The following is a 24,734-nucleotide window of genomic DNA, read 5'->3' as shown; positions in this document are numbered from 1 at the left end:
GTTATTGATAGGGTTCTCTCCACAATGTCTGTTCAGTTCCTTAAACAAGAACTCATGACTTTCTCTTCTCGCCCGATTGGCATGCTTGTCCCAAAAAGTTTCAGGAGCAGTCAGCACTGCTCGAAAGTACGCAAAAGACAACAACAACGAGAAAATCTAACCAGCAGATAAGGTAGCCGAGTTGCATGCACTTCCTTGTGTCCGATAGGTCTTCATCTTGATCTTCCTAGTTCTTCGGTGTGTTTTATGACCTGAGTACAAATAACATTTGTCATTTTTTCGGTCCATTTTACTAAAACATTCCTCGAAGTAATGGCGACGAAAGTTGAGACATTTGCCACTCGATATAGGAAGTCACGAAAGACAACTGAGGCTTATCGCCGAGTGGGCAGAAAAATACAATGCCAGAAATTTCGAATTCCGCCCAATCAGAAAAGAATAAAGAAATATAAACTTTGTTAAATGGAAAACCAGGTTTAACAACATTCAGCTACAACTGACTTCAATTACTTATCAATCGAACGAGTTATGGTGTTTCTTTAATTGAAATATGGGACCATTAACTGCGTTTCTCAAATGGATTTCATTCATTGACTGTGCAAGCCTTGTAAGAAGCTTAGCAACTGCAACTCACACATAACGTTCCACGACTTGTAATTATCTTTTGTCTAACACAACCGAAATTCCCTGCATTCTTAAACATACGAAGAAAGAGTATTTTTAATTTTAAAAAAATACTGTCCCCAGAATGTTAGTAAACTAAACAACTGGTTTGTTTATTTCACTGATCAAGATCACCACCAGCAGCAGAGAATTTAAAACTTCAAATACTGGGTCCTTGATTTACTGTTCGTTTATTCAATGGAAAGCTGTTTAAAACCGCTTGGTACGTCTACGAGTCAACAGTTTGTTATAAAAACTGACGAGTAAAAACGCTTTTCGTATAGACCCTACGCAAAAATGGCTGACATTTTTATATTCTTTTGTTTCCATTCAAATTAGCTTAACTAACCTCGTTCTTGAGTTCAAAATCAAAGGAATATTTTTCATTGAACGAGGCTAGTAGGCTAAATTTGAATCCAGACGAGAGAATATTGAAATGCCAGCCATTTTTGCATAGGGTCTATAAGTAAAATCTTGGCTTTTTACAGCGTTTTGATCGCGCGCGATCTGTAAAAAGTGTCATGTCGTCACATTTGATATTATATTTTCACTTTAAAATGCTACGACGAATAACAATGCTTTACCATCCATCAATTATTTAACATAAATGTGATCGGTCAAAATGTCGTGCGTTAAAACCTGGAACATGAGCGATATTATATCATTTCGTGCAAATTGTCTCACAACACTTTTATGAACACTGTACCGTGCAACACCGGCTCTGTGTCTTTATTTAGGGCCCGAGGAACGTTTTTTGAGTTGGGGGAGGGAGGATGGGGGGGGGGGGGGGGGGAAGAGAGGTCCGGCAGCATGCTCCCTCGGTGAGTGATTGAATCTCAGTCTCGTGAAATGGTATAAATTGAGAATTATGTGTTATTCAAATTGACACAGGCATACTCGGAAAAAAAGAAATCCGAGTACTCCTATCAGGTGTGCAACTTAAGACCTTTCGATTAATAGTGCGGATGGTCTACCACTGAGCTACGGGAGGCTTGTGGGTACTAAGGCCATTAAACTAGGTTAATCGGACAAACATCCTGCGTACTGGTAGGATTTGAATGTCAATGCGTGGCATATGTGCAGTGGAATAAATGTGATGGTATATTTTAAGCCTGGTGAATGAATGAGAATGATGCATTATTCAAAGTGACAAAGGCATACTCGGAAAAAAGATACGTATTGTATTCGACTCGAAAACAAGTTTAATTTTTTCTTTAATAGGCCTTATCACGGTTTTCGACGCCATTTTGACGGGTAGGCAAACAGGCTTGAAATAACAGTGTTTGTATGGAAATCCGATGTCAAATAATTTTCATAAAATATCGCTTCTGAAAAATTCATGAATTGTAAACTTTTGGCACTAGGAAAAGGATTCTAAGAAAAAATATTGAGGGATGTAGCTGTGACAGAAAGCGTCCAGTCGTGTTTTGAACTTTCCATACCTTTCCCTGTATTTTTTCCCGCCAACTATTTTTAGCAGCAGTTCACGGCTGGTTCGCTATACAAACAAATGTATGGAAAGTTCCAAACACGACTGGACGCTTTCTGTCACAGCTATATCCCTCAAATTTTGTTCTTAAAATCCTCTTTCTAGTGCCAAAAGTTTCCAATTCATGAATTTTTCAGAAGCGATGTTTTATAAAAATTATTTGACATCGGATTTCCATACAAAAACTGTTTTCTTAAGCCTGTTTGCCTACCCGTCAAAATGGCGTCGAAAACCGTGATAAGGCCTATTCTTACATAACGAAGCAATCAATGTTTACTCACATGAACAAGAAACAGTGAGACAAATCCTTCAATCAACGGCTTCCTGAGCTGAACTCAACAATCAGTCCTTTCACAAATTTTACAATAAACAAACAGTATGCCTGATGAAACCAAGCCAATCAAAACACTGCAAAGTTTCCTAAGAGGTCCGAGTGTGTCTAAAATTTCTACAACCTCAACAAAATGTGAATCATTGTTGTAAGTGACTTCTTTTATTTTATCAAAATAGATTTTTCTTTATAAAAAATTATATTTTTTAAGCATCTAAATAGGTAGGGGTGAAGGGGGGAGAGGGAGCCTCTCCTCCTACGCGGTCCCAGTTTTAATGACATTTATAGTTCCGCCCCTCGCTAATCAGCCTTTCGATGATTCACTTGCTGCGAAATCGTAAAACCTATCAAATTCGTACGCCAGCCAGGCGCAGAAAGCCATCCATTGATCCAATCAAAAGTCGAGTATCGGTCAAGTATGCAAGATTGATTTCTATTGATTAGCTGTAAGTACATTTTCAAGTTCACGGTATCAATAACTGGAAACAAACCTGATTTAGCTTCTTCTTTTGTTTTTTCCATATTGCTGTCTATCCCGTTCTGGCTCTTTAATGCCGGACAAAAGACCCTTTCAGTCTAAAACAGGAATGATATAATTACAAATGTGTTTGCTTTGACAAACATCAGCAGGTCAAATCAATCCAAATACTAACAGGAAGTGTTGGTTTTTTATTTTCTTACCAAAATATTTTTGCTCGTAACCTTTGGTAGAAATCTAAGGTATCGTCAAATCTAAACTGGCAAAACCACGTGAATGGCTTAGGTAGACCTATTGCTGGCAACTAAAATGGAATTAAAAGTACTGAGAATTTGGTAAGTAGCCTTAAACTTTGAGGTATTCGAAGACCCTACACAAAAGTGGCCGACATTCTTTGTTTGCATTTAAACTAGCCCTGCTAACCTCGTTCTTGACTTCAAAAACCAAAATAATATTTTATCTTGAACGAGGTTTGTCCGGCTTTGAATGCAGACAAAAGAATATTAATTTAACACGTTAGACATTTTTGCATAAGGTCTATAGATTACTTTATAATTTATCACAATGGCACCAGTGTTTCAACACGGGATAGTTGTTATATATTCTTCTGTCTTTTTGGTGTTAAATCAATCAAAAAGGAATTAAAAAAGCAAAGTCGATGATGGGATCATCTGTCAGTGATCAACTTATGTGATTTTTGCACCGTCAGTAGCGTCTACGATGAAAACATGGGCAAAATTGTAAACCTTATTTTCGACGATATTTCAAAACAACAGTACCACAGGAAATTAAAGGAGCGCTAAGTAGTTTTCATTTCGATGGTCAAAATCAGTTAACATTTCGTTCACACACCCCGATTACTTACTCAAACTGGTATAGCATGTCATGTTCGTTGCACTGATGGTTCTCACAAACATTGGATGGGTGGGGGAGGGGGGAGGGGGGAGAACAAAGCTGATCTAGTGGCGAAGGCCCATCTTAAGTAAAGATTTAAGCCCCGGCTAAACGATCCACACTTTCGCTATACAATGTGTTGGAAGATAGGGGTTGATACATTGTACCCCTAAAATCGAGTATGATACTTTTCGACGTCATCCTCACAGTCCTCAAAATTCAAGTAATCAATTATGCTCGAATTCAAGTTTTATGCCGGCAAGAATCCCCCACCCCCCCCCCCCCAACCCCACTCCATGCATCCTTCGTTCAAACGTTGCCATGACTAAAACAACGAGATGGTTGGCATAAGGGTAGCCAAGCCTTCAATGCCTTCCAACAACTTCGAAATGCACTGGAAACGAGCGTACAGCGAGAAGAGCCAAATTTATGTTTGTTTTTCACACTATTCTGTTAGCAAACGACAAAAAAGAATACCATGATTTAAATTCAGTGCCCGTTTAATTCATGTGAGCAAAAGAGCAAATAAAGTCATTCTATTCTAATGAATGGCTTCTTTTCTGTTGTTACGGGACAATGTGCAGTAAAAGTAGATTTCACTCAGTTTTGGAAATATCGGAGCCTTTGAAACCGTCAAGTAAACACACAGGTGTTGAACACCCGCTGTTCTTTCGAATAAGAAATGAGCTTTAGTTTGTAAAGGCGCGAAAAGTAATTTCCGTAGAATTTCCTCCAGTTGTTAAGCTTACGCAAGTCTGAGTGAAATTGAGTTGTCGAAATACTATTGGCAACGGGTCTTATGTGACAAATGTTCTTCAGTAAAAGAATCTGAGTTCTGACACTAACAGAATAAGTCAAGATCTGCAATAAACGCTATGTTCCTGTGAAGAAAATCTGGTCCACTTGATGTAAAACATCTCGGTAGGTAGCAGTAAAATAACAGTATTATATCAGCATAATGCAGGATACTCAAATATAGTATTGTGCTCGAAATTACGCCGGCATAAGGTGTCAAGCCTTATTGGAAGAACATTGTTTGATCGTTAGCCGCCTCTCCTAAACATTGCATATCAATGATTTTCCATAACATTTTCATCCACCATTTTCAATCACAAACAAAGGTTTGACCGTTAGGTCACCCCCGCCAGACAAATCTTGCGCAAGCGGCAAAAAGCAACCAATCAAAAATGGAATTTGTGTGACGTTGCGTGACGTCACAATAACAGCGGTAATGCGCAAAAAGCGTTAGGTGGGCTCACTTTGTCGAAAGTTTGGTCGTGCATTGCTTGCCCGCTTAGCCAATGAGACGTTTCAGTGACAAGCACGATGTTGGACGAAAATGTGATCAATTAGCCGTGGCTTTAATCTGCATAAGACAGCTGCTTAGATCCCAGGCCTTGTTCGTGATTAAATTTAACCACATAATACTGAAATCGGGACAACATACAACTTTTTCATCTTTCATGTTAGCTTTGGTTAGAGGAGTTTATTTAACTACATAAATGTTTCTGTTTAACTAGGCTGCCGTGCTTATTGGGAATTTTGACATCAATTTGCAATGCAAAGGAAAAACAGCCGCATATAATTTTCATTTTGGCGGATGATTTGGTGAGTAACTCAGCAATGACAGTACAGCTCAACTTAGTGCTGACCTCATACTCATTAAATGTAACTGTAGTGACCCTACTAAAGTATTGCTGATATTCAATGCTGGCAAATAATTAATTCCAAATGTAGCGAACTAACAAAATTACCTCAATAACTCTGCTACCAACCCTCCCTCCCATTGAAATTAGTCTCTAATAAGACCCTCCTTCGGTGGTCAGATTTTGTAAAAAGTCCTACCCTTCCTCCCATAGGACAGTGTGCGATTTGGTCTCAGATGAGAGGTAGTAAGGTTAAGAACGTAGTTTGCTTTCTCGTTCGACAAGGCAAGCAGGAGTCTGGGTGTGTTGGTCGCAGCCGAGAGCGAGTAGTTTGCTTTCCCGTTTGATAGGAAGAGAATTTGCTCTCCCGTTCAACAAGGTTAGCTGGACAATGTGTATGTAATTCATTCATTCCATTTTCACTTCTCACAGGGATGGGATGACGTGGGCTTTCATGGCTCTCGCCAAATTCCAACTCCTAATATCGACGCTATGGCCAACGAAGGGGTGATATTAAACAATTACTATGTGTCCCCAATGTGCACTCCAACAAGAGCATCGATTATGACGGGGAAACACCCAATCCACCTAGGTAGGTTCAGTGATAACTTGGCTAGGGGGCGTGCACTAGATTGCCCCAATCTTACCCAGAATACGGCATTGACTGCTGTGCATACGCTAAACATTTAAATCACAAAATCATAAAAATCTTTATATAGAACAAAAAATATACCGAGACAAAAAACTTTATCACAATAAAATTACTGTTCAAAACTTTTTCGTTTACTCATATTCGGCGATCTTGTTAAAAATTATTAGCTTCATGTATATGCATTATATTAGATTGCAGTTGTGTCATTTCCCTAATTATCTGGTAAATTAGTCTATTGTTAAATTTTGTCATCTTTCTAAGCTTTCTTAGGCCCGGTTTATACGTCGAACTTAACATGAGCCGAACCTAATCATTTGGTTTGGCGCATGGAAAGATCGACGTATGAATCAGTTAGGATAGACAGATTTGTATTTAGGTCGACCCGCCGTTCTATTCGACTGCGCCAGTCGAATAGACCGGCAAAAGTTCCACTTCGATTCAGACGTCGAACTTTTCATGTGCCGAACCAAATGCATACGTTACGTATAAATTATATAAATTATATATATCCCAGAGCTGAACCAAATGCATACGTTACGTATAAATTATATAAATATATATATCCCAGAACTGGGTCTGTGCATTCCATCGACTTGGCATGTATGCTTGTTCTTTCGTTTCGGAACAACTGAGTATACTTGTCTGAGATGCAAAAGATTAAAGGAAAAAAAGAATCTATTCTTGAAGTGCACACGCACTTCAAACCGACAAAAACTTTCCAATACAGGCTATATCAAAGGCGAAGCGTCAAGACTTCTCAGAACAAAATCTTCAAAAACAACATTTGAAGAAAACAATTTTCTCTTCAAACAGAGAGTACGCAACAGAGGTTACCTCGATAATCTTATAAATAAAACTCTTTTAGAAGTCAACCTCCGCGAAAGAATGTCGGCACTACAAAACAAAGTAAAAACCCGCAAAAACATTTTGAGGTTTGTTATGGAATATCGCCCTTCTGTGCCTAACCTAAAACAATTCAGATGAGTAAATACAGGAGCCATAATCAGGGATGGAGACCGTAAGCGTGGGGTCCACTCGTCCCCATGAATTGTACCAAAAAATCCCTATTTTTAGAAAAAATTGTTGCCCCCCCCCCCCCCCCCCTCCCCTCCTCACGTCATAAACCCGAGTGAATACACGCAAATTTGCGTGGGGCTACTATCTTATATGTGACACGGAAAGCAGCTGAGAAAAAATTGACTAAAGATAAAAAGGTCCTTACCTGTCTGAGTACATGTCCGTAGAGTGTAAGCTTCATTCATTCAACAGTAGCAATGCACGTAGCGCCACCGTTTTGGCGCCTTTTTGCCTTTACCGTGAGAGTCATGTGAACAATAGGCCGCTTATTCCAACTTTTCCCGTCTTTTTTCAATTGTTACCTTTTCTTTGTGCGAGTCTAATTCCTTAAATGAGGGCACTGAGGAGAAATGCCCTGGCAGAATTTTTAAATTTGGACGCCATTTTGAACGGATAGAAAAAAATTTCAATTTCTCCACGCGCGATCCTGGCAGTTTACATGCGTGCGCGGACGCGCGTATGGCGCAATTTTTTTTCTAAAAATAGATTTTTTGGTACAACACATGGGGACAAGCCCACAAGTCAAAATGGCATCTCGTTACGGTCTCCATCCCTGATTATGGCTCCTGGTGAATGACACTTGATAGAAAATCAGCCTCCGCTAAGGGAGATCTACAAAGACCCTTCTTTACTTTTGTACAGAAAAGGGAGATCTTTGAAAGACGTACTCGTAAGAGCAAATTAGCTTTGAAGTTCATATTCTTCCTATCTCGACCAGTAGGAGCCGTGTTTGGCCTGTCTTTATTATTTTACCAAACAAGCTCTTTCATGTCAGAATTCATCTTTCCCGCCATTTTAAATCTTGTTGAGTAAAAACAACAGCCGCTGACCACGAAAATCTACTTTTTCACTTTAGCTTTAATTAAGTTCGACTTCAGTTAGGTTCGACGTCTGAATCAACTGCCGAACTTAATTATTTGGGTCGACCTTAATAGGTATTAGGTTGGGCTCATGTAAAGTTCGACGTATGAACCGGGCCTTAGTTGTCATAGCTATTAATTGTGTGCTTTTCTTATATTAATATTTTATATTCATATAAAATAATTATAACTATTTTAGACTTCCCTAATAGTGTCAGCGTAGTAATTCCTAGTTGTTATATCTATTGCATTACTTTTCTTGTGCGTATTTTATTTATTTTATTTTTTTGTGTGTGTGTGAATTTGTGCTATCTTGCTGACCTGCAATTTATTTTCATTTAATGCTCATGTCAACTGGTTGCCTAGCTCCGCTAGCCCCTTACAGGCAGCCAGTACTCTAATTTTATTTCTAAGGTATTTTTGCAAGGAACATCGCATAAGGCAAGAGTTCAAACAAAGGTTGTTGTTGTATTCGGCGACGTTCGTACGCTGGATTAACTGAAGTAAAGTTCGAACTGATATCCGAAAAAAGGTTGTATTAAGTAGTAAGTTTGCTCTTTTATAAGTTGGCATTTACTGATACAAATGCGGCAATTGTCGTTGCCAATAATAGACCGACGTTGCAGAAAACTGGGATTTAGAACGACAGAGAAACGTCACTAGACCGGAAATGAGAATGCGCAGGCACTCAGAGGATGGCGACTAATATCTAGCTACAATTAACCTGCGAAATTGCGCGGAATATCGTCTGAAAAAACAAACAAACAACAACAACAAACAAAAACAAAAACAGGAGATATTCCGCAAGATTTAGCAGGATAATTATTTTATTATTCAACAGAAAATCTGGAAATGATCTATATTTTGCCATTTTTCTCTCCTTGTTGACAACAAATTACGTATACCGCAGGATGTCTGTTGACTAGGACGAAGAATACTCAGTGCACCATGACCATATTTTGGCCGTATTACAATGTGCTGAATATTAAATATCTGCTGACAAAAAGCTAAAATGCCAGAAAACAACAGAGAGTGTGGAAGGCCAAATGAGAGCAAATTCAGTTTAAAATGTACTCGGATGACCTTTGTTGCCCATTACTTAGGTCCAGACATGTGAACATAAAACGCCATTTACTGATTGGGCACAGATGAGTATAATTAAATGTACATATCTACCGATTTTTTCTTGTCATCAGGGATCCAACATTTTGTGATTTTTGCCGCACAGCCTTATGGTCTTCCTCTCAAGGAAGTAACGATCGCACAATATCTTAAAGCACTTGGTTACAAGACTCATGCCGTTGGAAAGGTACAACAAAGCACAAAATTAAAGCATATTCAACAGTTTCCAAAAATTAAAGTGGTGGGACGAATTTGATATTTGCCTTAGAGTTGTTTGCGTTGATAAGAAGCAGTACACCATGATAGAGAGATTAAGAATTACGTTTACGGCAAACAGCAGAAAATGACCACGTGACCATGTTTACCCCATATTTGCCGCTCGCTGTTTTCCGATTTTCAGTAACATTGAGTAGTTTTACTTTATCATCAAAGGCCAGAATTGTTACTACTATTCTCATCTGCGTACTCATTTAATCAAGAAACCATAAACGCGAACCTCACGTTTGCCGTAAACGCGACTCTAAATCGCTCTAATGACTTCCTCGATATACCCAGGTGTATAAATGGATAGGAGCGAGCCGATAGGGAAACTCATCCAGCTATTTGGGGAGCTATTCCGCGATGGACTACCTCCCATAAAAACTGATTAACTGATTAATGAGACTTGCTTGTTCAAATCTGTCGAACACATTGTACGTGGGGATTGAAGCAAATTTGAACCCCACCAAGAAAATGGTTCAAAAGGCGGCAGAATCTATCAACTGCGTCGATTAAAAGCTGATTGCCGCTAAATTACAGCATGCGAAAAGCTAAACGTCTGTTGCGTGACGACCCTAATAACGGTTGCGTTGGAGACTACCCTAATATGGCTGCATGGCAACCTCGTTTACTGCTTCAGCATAGTAGTTAAACAATATTGACAGGTGGATACTTTCGATATCCTCTCACTCTCCCCTTCCCTTACCTGTGCGACTGTGCAGAGACTATCCTTTCCTACACCGACTCCCTGAGAAGCGATCAAAAGAGAGAACTGAGCCTTTGTGCAACTGAGACAGGACAATAATACATTCCCTTTCTTTTCAGTGGCATCTTGGCTATTATACCAAGGAACACACTCCTTTGTATCGTGGATTCGATTCGTTCTTTGGCTTCTTGGGCGCGAAAGAAGACTACTGGGATCACAGCTCGTTTGAAGATTATTGGGGCTATGATCTCCGAGATAACTGGAGGGTAGGTGAAAAAGAGAATGAAAGATAGGGAGCAGGGATGGCGCAGTGGGGAGAGCACTCACCTCCCACCAATGTGGCCCGGGTTCGATTTCCAGACACGGCGTCATATGTGGGTTGAGTTTGCTGTTGGTTCTCGTCTTTGCTCCGAGAGGTTTGTCTCCGGGTACTCCGGTTTTCCTCTCTCCTCAAAAACCGACACATCTAAATTCCAATTCGATTTGAAAAGTGTCGCCAATTAGTGCTCTGCGCTAAAGACATTGACACTTAAATAAAGTGATTTCTTTATTTTTTTTTTTATATATATATATATCTATTTAACTCCGAGTATCCTCATTGTGTCAAAATATTTAGAAAACAAATGACAGAAACAAAGTTGGGAACAAGTTATATTTCGGTACGAACTATACCATCATCAGACTAAGAATACAGTCAAATCTCGGTTATCCGAAGCCTCGATCTTTCGAATCTCACGATTCTTCGATAAAAAAAGTTGTTACCCTTGGATTTGCTTCGGTCACATTTTTACTTCCGATTTTTCGAACCAAAAACCTTGGAGGTTAAAAAAAATAATCGGTATTCCACTGCACTGTTTTGCATACAAGATAGGTCTTAAATAGTGTGTTAACAACAATTAGAAAGCGAAACAAAAAGTACACTTATGAGAAAAGTTCTCCGCTCTGAAATACAAGTAGCAAGAGGAAAGCAATCTACTCACAAGGTTGCAACAATGTGTATTTTTGTTATCACTGATCCGATTTTGTAACCCCCAAAAATTCTTATCTCCTGTTCAATAACGGTGACAACTCTCAATCCGCACTCGAACCGAAAAAAAAAAATCGCACAGTCTGATCACCGATTCATAAAAGAGATTCAGCTATATTTTCCAATACAGCCTGTAATCGAAATGATGATTTGTGATCCCGGATCACGAGGTAATTTGCTTTCACCTGGTACTCAGGTCTTGAATGTAGGCACTTTCAATCTGTACTGGACAGGCTAACTGCATTTCTAGGCCATTTACGAATAGGAACTGGATACGCACGTCAAACAAGTTCCGCCTTGAATTGGCTGGGACACAAAACATGTCTCTACAACATGAAGAATTTTCCACCACATTGTACGCTTATTCATAACATATGACTGATACAAAACGTATTCTGTGAGAGTACAAAAGTATACCCGATATAGTACTGACAGATTTAGACTGAAGAAACGAGATCAACATTTCCAACAAAACTTTGTCGTGTTTACAAAGGGGCGAACAGCTCAAAGTGTTTAGTTCCCGCTTCATACTTGTCATGGTTAACAAATCAAATAAGCTCTATAGGTGGTGTAATAACCAGTTAACCTCAGTTTAAACCCTAACAGTGATCAGCATCAAATTTCTCCTTCTAATATCAATGCTTATTGAACCCCTGAGCTCGTAAGAATGAAGGATATGATCACCCACGGTGAATTTTCTTCCTATTTTAATAACTTCTCCCCAGTACTTTTATAAGAAAAGTATGGGGGCAAGACAGGAGAATTTGTTCTCTGATATTAGGGGTTAGAGGGTTAAACATTGCTCCCTGCTCGCTGTTCACTTTGCATGCTTTTAAATTTCATATATTCTGTTCTCTTTAGCCGATTAAAAGAACTGGAATCTATGGGACAAATTTGTTTACAGCAGAAGCTATCAAGAAGATAAACGCTCATGATGTCTCTAAGCCGATGTTTCTGTATCTTGCTCACCAGGCTGTTCATTCAGCCAATAAGAACGACCCCTTGCAGGCTCCAGCGGATCTCATTGAGGTAACCGAAAAAAAGCAAAAAAACAGAAAAGAGAGCAAAAGGGAAAGAAATGAGGAAATATTGCCTTTTTTTAACCTAGGACCGTTGGACCCGGAGGTCAAAAGCAGGATGAAGCTTATTCAGGATGCGTGTAATGAACACTCCTTAAAGGGGAAGTGTCATGGTGTTTTTGACCTCTTTTCTTAAAAATGGTGAAATAAGACCTTCACTTAGCTACAAAATAATTCTAGAACGAGAGGAAAGAAATCTGAACTCAATTCTTGCAAGGAACATCTCTTTATCTGTTCTAGCGCATTTTGGAATCAAAAATGCGACAACTTGAAAAACGTTACCCTAACATTTTGTCAAGTTTCAATCCATTCCGACCTACTCTGTCTCTGACTGGAGGCACTAATCGACAGTTTTGTTCCAATAGGGTGATAATTTATAAAACCAGACAATTATTTTCTTGTTTCTATTGACAGACAAACGTTTTTGGGTTTTCAAATGACATCAAATTCTCGTGATACTTCCCCTTTAAAGTACTTTTCTTCTAAACTTTACTTTCGCTTCTTTTCCGAACTTGCGAGAGGAATTGACAAAAGAGCAGAAAATTCTTGCTTATCCCGGACGGGTGGTAATCGACGAGAATGAGAATCTATAGAGAGTAGACTGAACTATGAAAAAATTTCTAACAATTTCTAAGGAAATCAGTCTAAAGAAATTTCTAAAGAAATTCGTTCTGAGAAAGGGATAACGCTGGAGACGTCTGACTCAGCACTCGAATCGCTGTACGGTGGCCAAATTGCCTTATCAATTCGTGAACTACGAGAACTTTGTGAAGTTTTCGTCAGATTATTTAACAATTATTCCACGAGCGCGCGTTGGATATGAGATGATAGATAGCCAACGAGGCGCGTAGCGCCGAGTTGGCTATAATCATCTCATATCCAACAAGCGCAAGTGGAATAATTGTTTTATTAAAAACAACCAAGAAATATTGCTAGATCTTACTGATTTCGCTGTGCAAGAACGACCAGAAGGCAATTTAATGGTCGCCATTTCTCGGCCGTGGTATAATTGCTCATATACCATGGCCGCTAAGCCAATCAAATTCTCTCGAATTGCATTATACAATGATGCAGTTTTTAATAATAAGGCATAGTCGTCCTGTGCCAAGGTTAGACGCCTAGGTTATACCTCGTGGAGAAGGAGGGAGAGACCAAGCTTAAATGGTACCTTATTGGGTGTATTTTGTCGTTAATCGTGAAGATCAACTTGGCTAGCTAGTGTGAAATGTCAGCTCTATGTTGGCTGACATTTCAGACTACTTGGCTTGCACAAAGTTTTGATTTTCCGTCAGTTATTTCTCCCCTCTTTTTTTTATTATTTTTTTTTTCAGAAATTTAATTTTATCAAAAGCCCCCAAAGACGAAAATATGCTGCCATGGTAACAGCCTTAGATAACTCAGTCGGGGAAGTAAGGGCAGCACTCGCCAACCGAGGAATGCTACAAGACTCCGTTATCATCTTTACTACAGATAATGGCGGCGCTCCTTACGGACTGAACTGGTAAGCAAAGTGGTTCAGATGGCAGTATTGAAGCCGGTATTAGGGACCTTCAGATCAGCGTACGAGTACGACTTTCAAATTTCAAATCAGTCACATCGCCAGATTCAACTCTCGCTCCTTCCCGTTGTTTACCAGCAGATAAGGAAACCCAAGAAACAAGATTGGTGTGACGAGCGGTTATCTAAACCACGCAAACTAGATTTGAAAAGTCGTACTCGTACTCAATCTCGTACTTCTAGTCAAATCTGAAGGTCCCCAGTATTGAGTCAGACACTAAGAAAACAGATGCGATTGAATTTGGCTTAGTCTATAAACTTGCAACAGAAGAACGAGACAAATATTTTTCCAGTACGGACAGAACAACGTAATTCGAAAATTGGAAATTTTATCCGCCATTACCCTGGGTGCCGAGTCCTATCGGCGCACGAGACAAAAACCTCTGGTACCCTGGGTACAGCCATTAGGGCTCTTTGACAAATGTGTAGACGTGCAAACGCGCGCACGAGAAAGACGAAATTATTAAGTATGTAAACATTTTTTTCACGCTACCTTCGCAGACGTTCTGCCACAATTATGAACCAGGGAAAGAGGATATACATACAGTTGTACGTACAATGAATTGGGTACTTCACCAAAGGCGAGAAACACTGCACTGATGGAGAGGAAAACAATCTAAAAGAAAAATAACCCCAATTCATACAGGGCATAGAGCATTCTAGGGGAACTTTAGAGAGCAGAGAATTCCGCAAGTCGGGAAACGGGTCTCTTATTACCCACACCATCACTGACCTCAGCTATCATCTTATGCACTCTCATCAGGAACGCTGGCTCAAACTTTCCTCTCCGCGCCGGCAAAGCCACCCTATGGGAGGGTGGGGTGAAGGGCGTCGGTTTCGTCTACACTTCGAACGATCTCATCAAGCAGAAAAAGCGCGTGTGTACAGAACTGATCGACGCCACAGACTGGGCGCCAACGCTCTACCACTTAGGAGGCGGTAACGCAGAGCTGATATCGGCAAGAACCGATGGCATGAATGTCTGGGACACGATAGCAAATGGTGCGCCTTCACCTCGGGATGAAATACTGCACAATATTGACCCGAGGTAAGGTAGAACTGAAAGTAAACTCACAGCCTAAAGTAGTTCACAATGAGGGCGCTTTGATTCTGTTTCCATACCCTAAAGTGGTTCTAGTTTTACAGTTTCTCATACATTACTTCACTGGGTGGATCCTGGAACCCCCACGGGGGGGGGGGGGGGGGGTACTCCCATAAATTTCGGATAGGTGTGTGCCGCCCAGGTTATTAAACCCTGACCCTATTTAAGGACAAACATAAAATTGATACCCTATTTAAGGCCCAAACCCGAACAATGACTTCCTATTTAAGGGAACAACAAAAACTAACAATTTAAAGTCGTGAACGGCTTTATTTATTAAATCGCTTTCCTAATACTCTGAGGGATAGTTTTAACAGATGATTTGTTTCTCGTGTAGCTGGGCATTTACGCACTTGCATTTTAGCTGATACAATTTAATAGATACCCTATCTAAGGATCACACCGGGAACACAATGCCAACACGTGCAAAAATGATACCCTATTTAAGGATCGAGACTCTCAAAAACTATACCCTATCGGGCGGCACATACTTATCTAGCCGATATCTGGGAGTAGCCCCCCCCCCCCTCCCCCACACCCCGGGCTTGGAGCCCTCCGACCATAAGGTAGATTGTGACTTTGAAACCTCAGTCCCCACACGGAATAGATCAAGACTGAGAAACAGCTTTGAGGGCGAGAGTGCTGTGGATGCTAAAGAGAGCTACTTTTACAGTACATAGGTTGCTATTAAGAGGTCTGGCAAAATTTGTGCAGGAATGTTACTGCTGGTGAAGATCCTTGGAATTGTTTAATTTATATGACATTATTGCTTTGTATGAGTCATACAATAATTATTATTTGATGTGAAAATTGTCCAGAATAGGATTAGCTAACAATTACAAAATTTATATGAAACAAAATAAGCAATTGTTGGGAGGAAAACGTAAATGACGGCTAATTTTTATCCTATTATAATATGTATGCTAATTAACCCTTCCAACCCCACTTAAAAATGAATTATTAATTACATGTATATTGAACTTTGCACATGCTAACGTCGCCGGAAGGCCTAACTACCATGAAAATAAAAGAATAATAACTTTATCAGCCATCATTTGTCTCTTGCTCCACTGAGCTAAGTGTCAAAGCAATAAATGCAAAGTTCTGTATGCCCAAGTATTAATGGCACAAGAAATTATGTGTGATTAGTATGCACAAAGCAACCCAGGAATCACCTTAATCCAACCAATGTTATATATTTACAAATGCATCCATTAGTAAATTCCAGCAATGGCGGAATGTCCAGGCACTACCAGTTTTCATTAATTGGCATAAAGGTAATCCCAGGAATGGGATACAGTTCTCTCAGCTCTTGACATTAGACATTAGACTGAGACAACCCCAAGTCTTTGATTTTGGCCCCAAAGAAATGTGGCCTGATTGTTTCAGAGATTAGTTTAATTTTTCAGATAAGAACAGAAGTAAAGAAAAATAGAAAACTGGCACTTGATCTCTTTAAAGTTGCATACTAAATAACCGTGAATTGGTCTCTCGATATTGATTCATTTACTTCTCTTTGTCATCAATTTGCTTATAGTTCTATGGCCTCAGAGTATTAACTTTGAACATGCCTGGAACATAAAAATTGTTACTGCATGCAATGAAATAAATATCTCAGACTATACCTTTTTATGTAGACAATTAACTCTCGCAAATTAAAAAGCCCCCTGAATATCCCCAAAAGAAATTGCAAACACCTCATGCATAATTTAGTAGTCAGAGGTTAATGTTGTTGTGTTTTTTTTTTGGACATTTCACGTAAACTGTGGGGATACAATTATTAATTATTTTGAGTCGGCTAACATAGTAAGTAAATGGTAAATCTAGGAGTAAAAATATGTTTTATTTCTAGTATGATAACAGGCCCGTAGCAAGGCTAAAACAACTGAGGGGGCTTAGTAAAATGGTGAAACAAAACTACCCCCACCCCCGTCACTCAAAAGCAGACTGATTTGGGAGTTTAAAATGCAACGAGAACATAAAAAACCCGGTAGATTTAATGAGTAAAAAAATAACTTTGCACCTCGATCACACTCTTAGGTACATGTTTTTGTCTTTTCTTTAACGTGGACTACTACGTGAAGTTTCCTAATTTCACGTTTGAAGGAGGACGTAGACAAACGACAACAAATTTTTCTCTCTCTTTTTTAATTTAAAATCGGGCAGTAAGAATCCCCGTACGAAAATGTCTGACCAAACTCGGCCAGACATTTCAACCTGACACGGGCATAACATTGACCGAACACGAGCAGAACGGGACACAGCGGTAAAGAACCTAACTGGAACAAGACACCTAACCTAAAAAGAGCGGGAATTAGCGAGACACGAGCAGGGCACGAAAAATCGTAAACAACCTGAAAACGAGCATGACACGAGCCTGACATTAGCCGGACAACGTTAATAATCTGTGATGTAATCGGCAAAAATATATCCGGCCTTACTCCAACCTGAATGCGGCCGTACAACGCATATAAACACATAGAAATAACGATTATATGTTTTATTGATAGATTCATGGAATAAAACTGATACAATAAAAATAAGTTTTTACTATATCCATACAGTGTTAAATCTACATACACAATCTCAAAGAAATTAACAAATTTGCGGCGATAATTTCTTATTTTCTTGCATGTGTCAAACTAATTAAAAAATATACACATTCATTGCACTAATTGAAGGAAACTTACTAATGTACTTATAATTTGCTCGACTTATCCTCGAAAGATTAAATACGACAAAGCAAAGGTTCCTTAATAAATATGTCTGCTGAATAGACAGGAGATAGATCACTTAGCTGCACTCCGCTTCAGTTTTGTGCGTAAATGATCTGGTTGGCGTCGATGGAAGTTAGCTGCTCCTTGACATTTTCGATGCGATGAGAAGCCACGTAATCTGCAAAATAACAGTTGCAAAAGTCTGTGATGCTGCAGCTGTTCTAAATATCCATTCAGATAACAAAAAAGCTATGCTATCAATATAAAAATGATAGCGCCGCGAGTTAAATTGCAAGCGTTTGTGTGCAATTAGTGCAAAGCCCGATCGCCCCGGCGAAGAGTATAATCTCTCACACGCGTTGCGTGAGCCGGACCTTTCGAAGAGCGATCTTGGGGGAGAGGCAGAGAATGTTGTGGTTTGCGAATATTAAATCAAGTTTATTCAGTTTCAAAAACATGAGTAAAGTGCAAACTCGCCTTTTGTGTGTTTTGGTGTGAGTTCAGTCTAATTATTTTGCAGGGCATAGAGCCTGATTCTCAGATGGTCCGAGGTCACCCGGACGGTCATACTTTATAACATTTCAAAACACTACTGAATTTTTCGTCGGATAAAAGACGGACGATTTTAATTAATGTAAATCGTGATTGATAAAGCTTTCTAAATTTTAACTCGACCTCTCCTCGTTTTGGCAGCTGAAATTTACCGAACATGGAATTTAGCCATTGGAACAGTTTGGTACACTCAAAAAATCACATAGATAAAAAGAAAAGAAAAAAAATTCGAGTCTAAAGGACTGACATTTATTTTATAACAAGATAATGTAGCTTACCTCTCCCCTAAACCTTTGGGATGGTTGCTAAGAACCTCTTCTTGCTTCCATTTTCCTCAGGCTGCAGATGTATTCGACATATATCTCGCTTGCTTTCAGATTCTCGCAATTTACATTTACATGTAAAATGCTTTATACACTTTTGTCTGAATCAAAATAAAGGCATGCGAAGAGCGACATTCTAAAACTTTGTTAAATCCTTGTAGAGATCTTAAAAACACTGCGGAAGAAGCGATCACTGCTAACTTAACAAGCCTAACAGAAAGACGGTAACTGCAATTGCACTGTTTCGCGCGCGCACATTGAAAATACGGTTAACACTCCAAGCGCCAAAAATTAGTAACTGTAACCGTCAAGTGATCTCGAAGCTAACCAATCAAAAATGAATTCAAACAATGAGATACTTATCTGCAACATGTCATGTCTCTTATGGCATTTGATTGATAAAACCGCGCGCTAGGAATCAAAACAACGCATCGCCGTACGTGCAGTGTGTGACGTACGTTGATCTTGGAATCCATCGAAACGACTTCTTTGCAATTGCGGATTCAGCTGGCGGAATGCCCTGATTTTCAAAACGTCAAGAAGGAACTCGGCTTTTTTTTTCAGCGTCCTGCATGAATGGGGTCAAGTTTGGGATTTCCAAATTTTGCAGTCCGTCGAGCAGAGTGATGACCGTAATACCATATGCAGGTGTGTTTATAAACAACGCTGTTCGTGCTTTATTTATATTCCTTGAGACTGTAACAGCTAGTCTTAACATTGTCTTTGCGATCAATTTCATTGAAAAGAAACCAAACGTACCTTGTCTGGCTCTTTCCAATCTCGTGTCAGGCTCTTATCAGGCCCGTGCCTAGCTACTTATTAAAGTTATTAAATTTGGAAAAGTAATTTGAGGTTGTTTGGCTCTTGTTCTGTTCCTGTAAGTGTCTTGTGCGGCTGCCGTGACCCAGACACGAGCGTAACATTTGTCTGGCTTATTAGCTTGGAGCCAGACATTTTTTTTGCCTGGTTCTTGTTTTGCTGATGTTTGGTTCTATCAACGGTATTCCCGCCGAAGTCAGGCCGGATTCCGCCTCTGTCAGGTCCGAAATTTTCGTACGGGTCCGACTGCAGGAGAATTTTTTTCTCTGGTCTTGAGGACATATTTGTGCGGCTTTTTTGTGTGACAACGCGGAAACACTAAATTGCTATTTGAATTGCTTAAAATGAGCGGATGTCTTAGCAAACAAGTAGTTTATTTCGCCAGCTTTCACGGCTTCAGATTGGTTGACTTCAGTCCATTTTGATTCTTATTTCCGATTCACAAGATAGGAGTGCCTGTTAGCGAAGGAAACTGACAGGTAGTAAACAGACTATTAAAGGTTGTAAAAAGGCACTTGCAGCGCTCAGAATTCAACATTAATTTGTTGTAATTATATATTTTTGGGCACATTGCTTTTTAACTTCCAAAAATTCTGGGGGGGCTCAAGCCCCCCCTGCCCCTCCCCCCGCTACGGGCCTGGATAATCTATGGTGAGTCTTAGGTTCCTGGACTCTGAACCTCACTTTCCAATTGCTCCAAAGATGACATGTAGTCAATGAACAAGAATTCTTTATCACTTTAATTATAGGACTCACACTATCACAATCACACTAGACAGGCTAATTATTTGACTTACCTCACACACAGGTCTTTACCTCCTTGAATGATATGCAGTCTCTGTTCAAAAAATGACATCACACCATGTACCAATTCAGTCAACATTGAATGCAGGGCTCTTAATATGAATAAGGAAAAACAACATTACCTTACCTAATATGTGTACCACGATATTATAATGACATTAATTAAAGATCTAAGTGCAATAAATGAAAAGTGCAGGGATTTAAATAGCTTAAAGCTAAATGTTACTAAATTGAAACTGCATACATTATATAACCGCATAAACATGTATGTACCATCTGGGGTTGAAACACTGGAATCCACCTTACATGTAGCTCACTGGGCAGGGTTACACCCAGTATCAACAAAACCACATGCAACCCTGGAGTGAGAATTAGCTGCAGTCTGGGACTAAACTAGTGCATTCCACTGTAGTCCATCTTTCACAAAATCAATTCCATGTTTCACAAATCCAGTCCACTCCTCATTTTACAAAATGCCTTCAGATAGAGCCAAACACACAGGGCATGTCAGAGGTGAGGTCAAAGGTCAGGCAGATATTAAATATAGGATAGAAAACGTGTTGCATGGGTAGTAGTCTTTGCAATTATATTAAACTTACGGAGTCTCCATATTTAAAGCCTTTTCAGGATTTGAATAGCTACAATTATAACTTAAATTATTATACATTCAGTTGAATATAAGCTTAGGTAAAGTAAGAATATTATGCGTCGGTTTTTATAATACAGCTCTCACCTTACTATCTGATTTAAACCTCATTCTCGGCGTTTCCATTCAAACCGTGTAAACGTCTCGACGGCAATATATCTCTCTTCAGCCACTCATGTTTGATGTTTATAACCATGTCAAAAATAAAAAAACACCACAAGCGGCGAGAACGCGAAACTACAAACTCAACACTTCTGCTAAAATGGCCGCGAGGAGACTGGTAATGTTTAAGGTAGAGTCCGCTGAAAATGAGAGGCGCAGATGAAAAAATGATAATTTTGTCGGGAGTTTGTTCCATCTTCTTGGGTCTCAGCAAAAATCATCGTTATTTGCTGGATAAATTTTGCAGTCCGAGCAAGCCTGAGTTGTCATGGTGCACCCAGAGGCAAATTCATAAGAAACATGGCAACTTGTAATAAATATAGCTTTGAAAATAACCTGAGTAGCTGATACTCGGGTATCGATAAGGACATTAAAAACCAACCAACCAAAGAACCAAGCTAATAAACAGTTATTAGGCATACCAAACTTTAACAGAATTGGGAAATGTTCTTTAAAATAATCTGTTGCTTTTAAAGTCAAACTGTTATTAAAGTGGCGAAATATGAAAATGGTGATTTCAAATCGTGAAACTCCGCGCCGGGGCGCAAACAGTTCATGACACAGCTTTGGGTACGCCGATAAGGATTGGCTCTAAATTCCAGGAAATTGACACAGATTAACTGGTTAGCAGTTGTTATATCTATGTGCACTGAAAAACGTCTGGTAACCAAGAGAAGATCAGGTAATTCAGTGTTGCAGCAGTCCCCGCCTAGGGTGGGGATGGGGGACCTCCCAGCGTAGCATTTGATATGAGTAGCCCTTCAAACAGGAAGGGGACCAGTTGACCAGCCGGTACACTAGCTACTAGAGAACATTGGAAATTCTCCACCATTTTTAGTTGAGACTATTGTAGGCTGGAATTAAATAAACGAACGAACGAGCGGACACAAACGTAAGTTAGAAGAATAATCTGCTGGAGCGCTGGTTTGCTCCTGCTGTCTGGCCCTCCGCCAGGAAAATAGTTTCACGAACTCAATAAACAATATGATAAGACTGATGACGCCCTCTATCCCCCTATATTTCTTATCCTGTTTTCCCTCTTTCTTTCAAGGTTAAAGTTCGAAGGCATTCGGAAAGGCAACTTTAAACTTGTGGTTGGAATGGACGACTCGTTTGAACTCGGCTGGCATGCGCCTTATCCGACGCTGCACCCACCACCCTGGGAAAAAGGCCCGACTCTTCCCGGAGCAGTGATCAACTGTGGTGAATGGACGGATGGGAAGGGCATGTGCAATTCAAAGCATCACCAAGCTTGTCTGTTTAACCTGGCTGACGGTAAGAATTGACAAAAATTGTACATGAAGATCGACGATTACTGATTAAATTTGTAACGGAATGGTGAAGATCGAAGCTTGGTAGTTATAGCAATCTGAGGAAAGTTATAGTGGGGAAGAGCTTCTGAGTGCCCGCTTTCAATCCTCTTTATGTCTTATTTTTATTCACTAAAAATAAGGCAAGGACACGGACATTGAACTTGCAATCCGGAGTGAGAGATCCCGAGTTGAAATCCTTGAACCTGTCATTATTCTATAGGTGGGTTTGACGGGGAGCTCCGACTTCTGTCGGTTGTGTTTAATTTAAGTTTAAAAGCAGTGTTTATATTAATTCACTTTTTATACCTACACGGACTCACAAGCCGCTAGCTTTGAATCTTGACATTTGTAACTAAAGATCCAATACGTTTCCGTTTCCGCTTAGGCTATCACCACGTTCCTCTTCACAATCGACCAGCAATCATTACGTAGTTGGCTCTGGTTCTTCCACTTCCCACGGTGTTGAGAAAAGGCCTTCTCGTTTCCACTCTAGCCTCAGTCTTTTCCTTTCTGTTCTGGAGTTAAAGTTTGTTCCATTTAAAATATTTCCAAAATGCAATTTCAGAATTGTTTTTCTAGGTACGAAAGTGAATTATTTAAATTACTTTTTATTTGTGTAAGATGTTCAGACTCGGTAAAAATACCTTATCTCATTCTAGATCCATGTGAATACAGAGATGTTTCACACCTTTATCCGCAAAAGCTGCTGGAATTGAAGGAGCGACTGAATTACTACAGAAGCACAGCTTTACCTATTGTTTATCCGCTGATAAGCCCGAAGGCAGATCCCAAAAATTTCAACAGCTTTTGGACCCCTTGGGAAACGCTTACAGATAAATCAGAATATTATGCTTCCAAACGCGCCTGTAGCAAAGTGCAGGCCAAACAAGTTCAACTTGGATTGCATCCCATGACATTTTCCAATCACACTTTTTGACAAGATCGATGGTAAATCTGGTTGAATAGGAAACGGCATGCCTCATGAACTGACGACACACGGACGATAAATGTACTGGAAGTTGGCTTCCGCTAATAGTTAGCTAGGGCTTGTACGGGTAACCATGTTTCGCCGTGTGAATGCATGCGAATTCTCTCCAGCCAAACCTGGAAGAGAATTTTGGCTTCTTTGTGTTAATGGCGGTATTATTTGGTCACAATGTCATTTTGTCATAATCATAATCATTTTTCTCATCCGTGTATATATTGAATTTCCTAAATGGAAAATGGATCAGGATAGTAGTTATGCAGATTAAATGAAGTTATAAGCATGTAATTTATTTGTATTTATAAAACTAGTATACAGTATATAAAATCACTCTTCCCACTATTTTTAACGCCTAATGATGAGACGTTGTTATGAGAGAGACACAAGCAGAAATGCTATAACCCTCGGTGCCCAGAAGACATAGCATGAGTAAAATCCCAAGACACAAAGACACAAATAATCAAACCAGCCATTGTGAACGAAAACCGAGTAGATAAGAGAGTTAATTTTCAAAGTAACTGTGATGCTGCGTCGGTGGGGGAGTAGAAACGAGTGTTTGGTTTTATTACACCCATCACTGGTGATCCTTGCAATCTGATTGGCTCTCAACAGTGCGATTTATTCACGAATCGCACTATTTTTTGCTCTAAATCGCATCTTTTTTTAGCCCATCAAAATGAAAATGAAACCGGGTTTCCTGAAGTGGATAAATAACTATTAATATTGACAAAAAACTGTGAGATTTCAAAATGGGTGTAATAAAGTGGTAATTGAACTTCGTGTTGTGCAATTTTGGTCTGAAATCATACTTGTCATTTCAAATCGAACTCGCAGTGCGCGCTCGTTCGATTTTGAAATCACGCGTATGATTTCAGACCAAATTGCACAACACGAAGTTCAGTTATCATTATTTATCAACAGAGTTGATATGGTGATTTGGCCACCGTAAAGAGATTCAAGACTCAAATCTCTTTACGGCGGCCAAATTGCCTTATCAACTCTATTATAGGACCGGGTATGAAAGAGGGTACCAGATATTAAATATTTTGGTCTTAAAATAGGATTAGGGTTTGGAGAACAGAACGGCACACCAGAAATTCCACGGAGAACTTCCTCCCCCCTCCCTCTTGGGCGTTAACGATCGCGAGAAATCGCCTACTGAAACTATTTACAACATGGAAACATCTGTAAGCGCCGGATAAGGAGCTGTCGTCGGCGATCAATGACTTGATCGCAAAAAATCGTGAGCAGAATAAAAACTTAGTGTATTATTAGATGTAAAAGAGTCCAATTTTATCGTGATCGGCATCGAATGCTAACCACAAGGTTTTCCAATAGTGGTAATGATAATAAAGCAATCCTTAAATTTCCAGATATGCGATCATCATGTTACGAAGGAAAAATGTGATCATTGTTACGAAGAAAGAATAACGGAATAGAAGTAAAAATATTGAAATACTGAGTATTTAATT

At 39.6% G+C, this 24,734-nt stretch overlaps 1 protein-coding gene and 2 long non-coding RNA genes across 4 annotated transcripts in view; 2 read left to right on the top strand and 1 right to left on the bottom strand.

The window, feature by feature from the left end:
- LOC146465903 (uncharacterized) overlaps positions 1-21,026 on the bottom strand; it is a 56,408-nt gene extending 35,382 nt beyond the window's left edge. For both annotated transcript variants that reach the window (XR_014868180.1, XR_014868179.1), the window contains exons 1-3: positions 20,890-21,026; positions 20,150-20,248; positions 2,975-3,059 (exon numbers count right to left, since the gene is read on the bottom strand). This is a non-coding gene — a long non-coding RNA (uncharacterized LOC146465903). The remainder of the gene's footprint in view (positions 1-2,974; positions 3,060-20,149; positions 20,249-20,889) is intronic.
- Positions 3,167-24,667, top strand: LOC146465902 (arylsulfatase B-like). The gene is made up of 10 exons (XM_085128085.1): positions 3,167-3,296; positions 5,376-5,463; positions 5,934-6,093; positions 9,287-9,399; positions 10,296-10,442; positions 12,065-12,232; positions 13,614-13,783; positions 14,603-14,887; positions 22,016-22,239; positions 22,937-24,667. The coding sequence occupies exons 1-10, from the start codon at positions 3,271-3,273 to the stop codon at positions 23,212-23,214; spliced, it is 1,659 nt and encodes a 552-aa protein (XP_084984211.1). The 5' UTR covers positions 3,167-3,270; the 3' UTR covers positions 23,215-24,667.
- On the top strand, positions 17,861-19,379 carry LOC146465904 (uncharacterized). Its single transcript, XR_014868182.1, has 2 exons — positions 17,861-17,955; positions 17,998-19,379. It is a non-coding gene; the product is annotated as an uncharacterized LOC146465904 (long non-coding RNA).
- Positions 24,668-24,734: the final 67 nt, after the last annotated feature.

The sequence above is a fragment of the Pavona decussata genome, unplaced genomic scaffold (assembly GCF_977016875.1).
Source record: "Pavona decussata unplaced genomic scaffold, jaPavDecu1.1 SCAFFOLD_155, whole genome shotgun sequence".
Classification (NCBI taxonomy): Eukaryota; Metazoa; Cnidaria; class Anthozoa; order Scleractinia; family Agariciidae; genus Pavona; species Pavona decussata.
Note: the sequence above shows the minus strand (reverse complement) of the source record. Positions and strands in the feature narration are given on the sequence as shown.

Bases quoted from the DNA above. Each gene is read 5' to 3' on its own strand.
- LOC146465902 (XM_085128085.1), top strand. From the start codon at position 3,271: ATGGAATTAAAAGTACTGAGAATTTG. The intron at 5,464-5,933 runs GTGAGTAACTCA...CACTTCTCACAG, and splicing joins TCATTTTGGCGGATGATTTG to GGATGGGATGACGTGGGCTT. The intron at 12,233-13,613 runs GTAACCGAAAAA...TTTTTTTTTCAG, and splicing joins CTCCAGCGGATCTCATTGAG to AAATTTAATTTTATCAAAAG.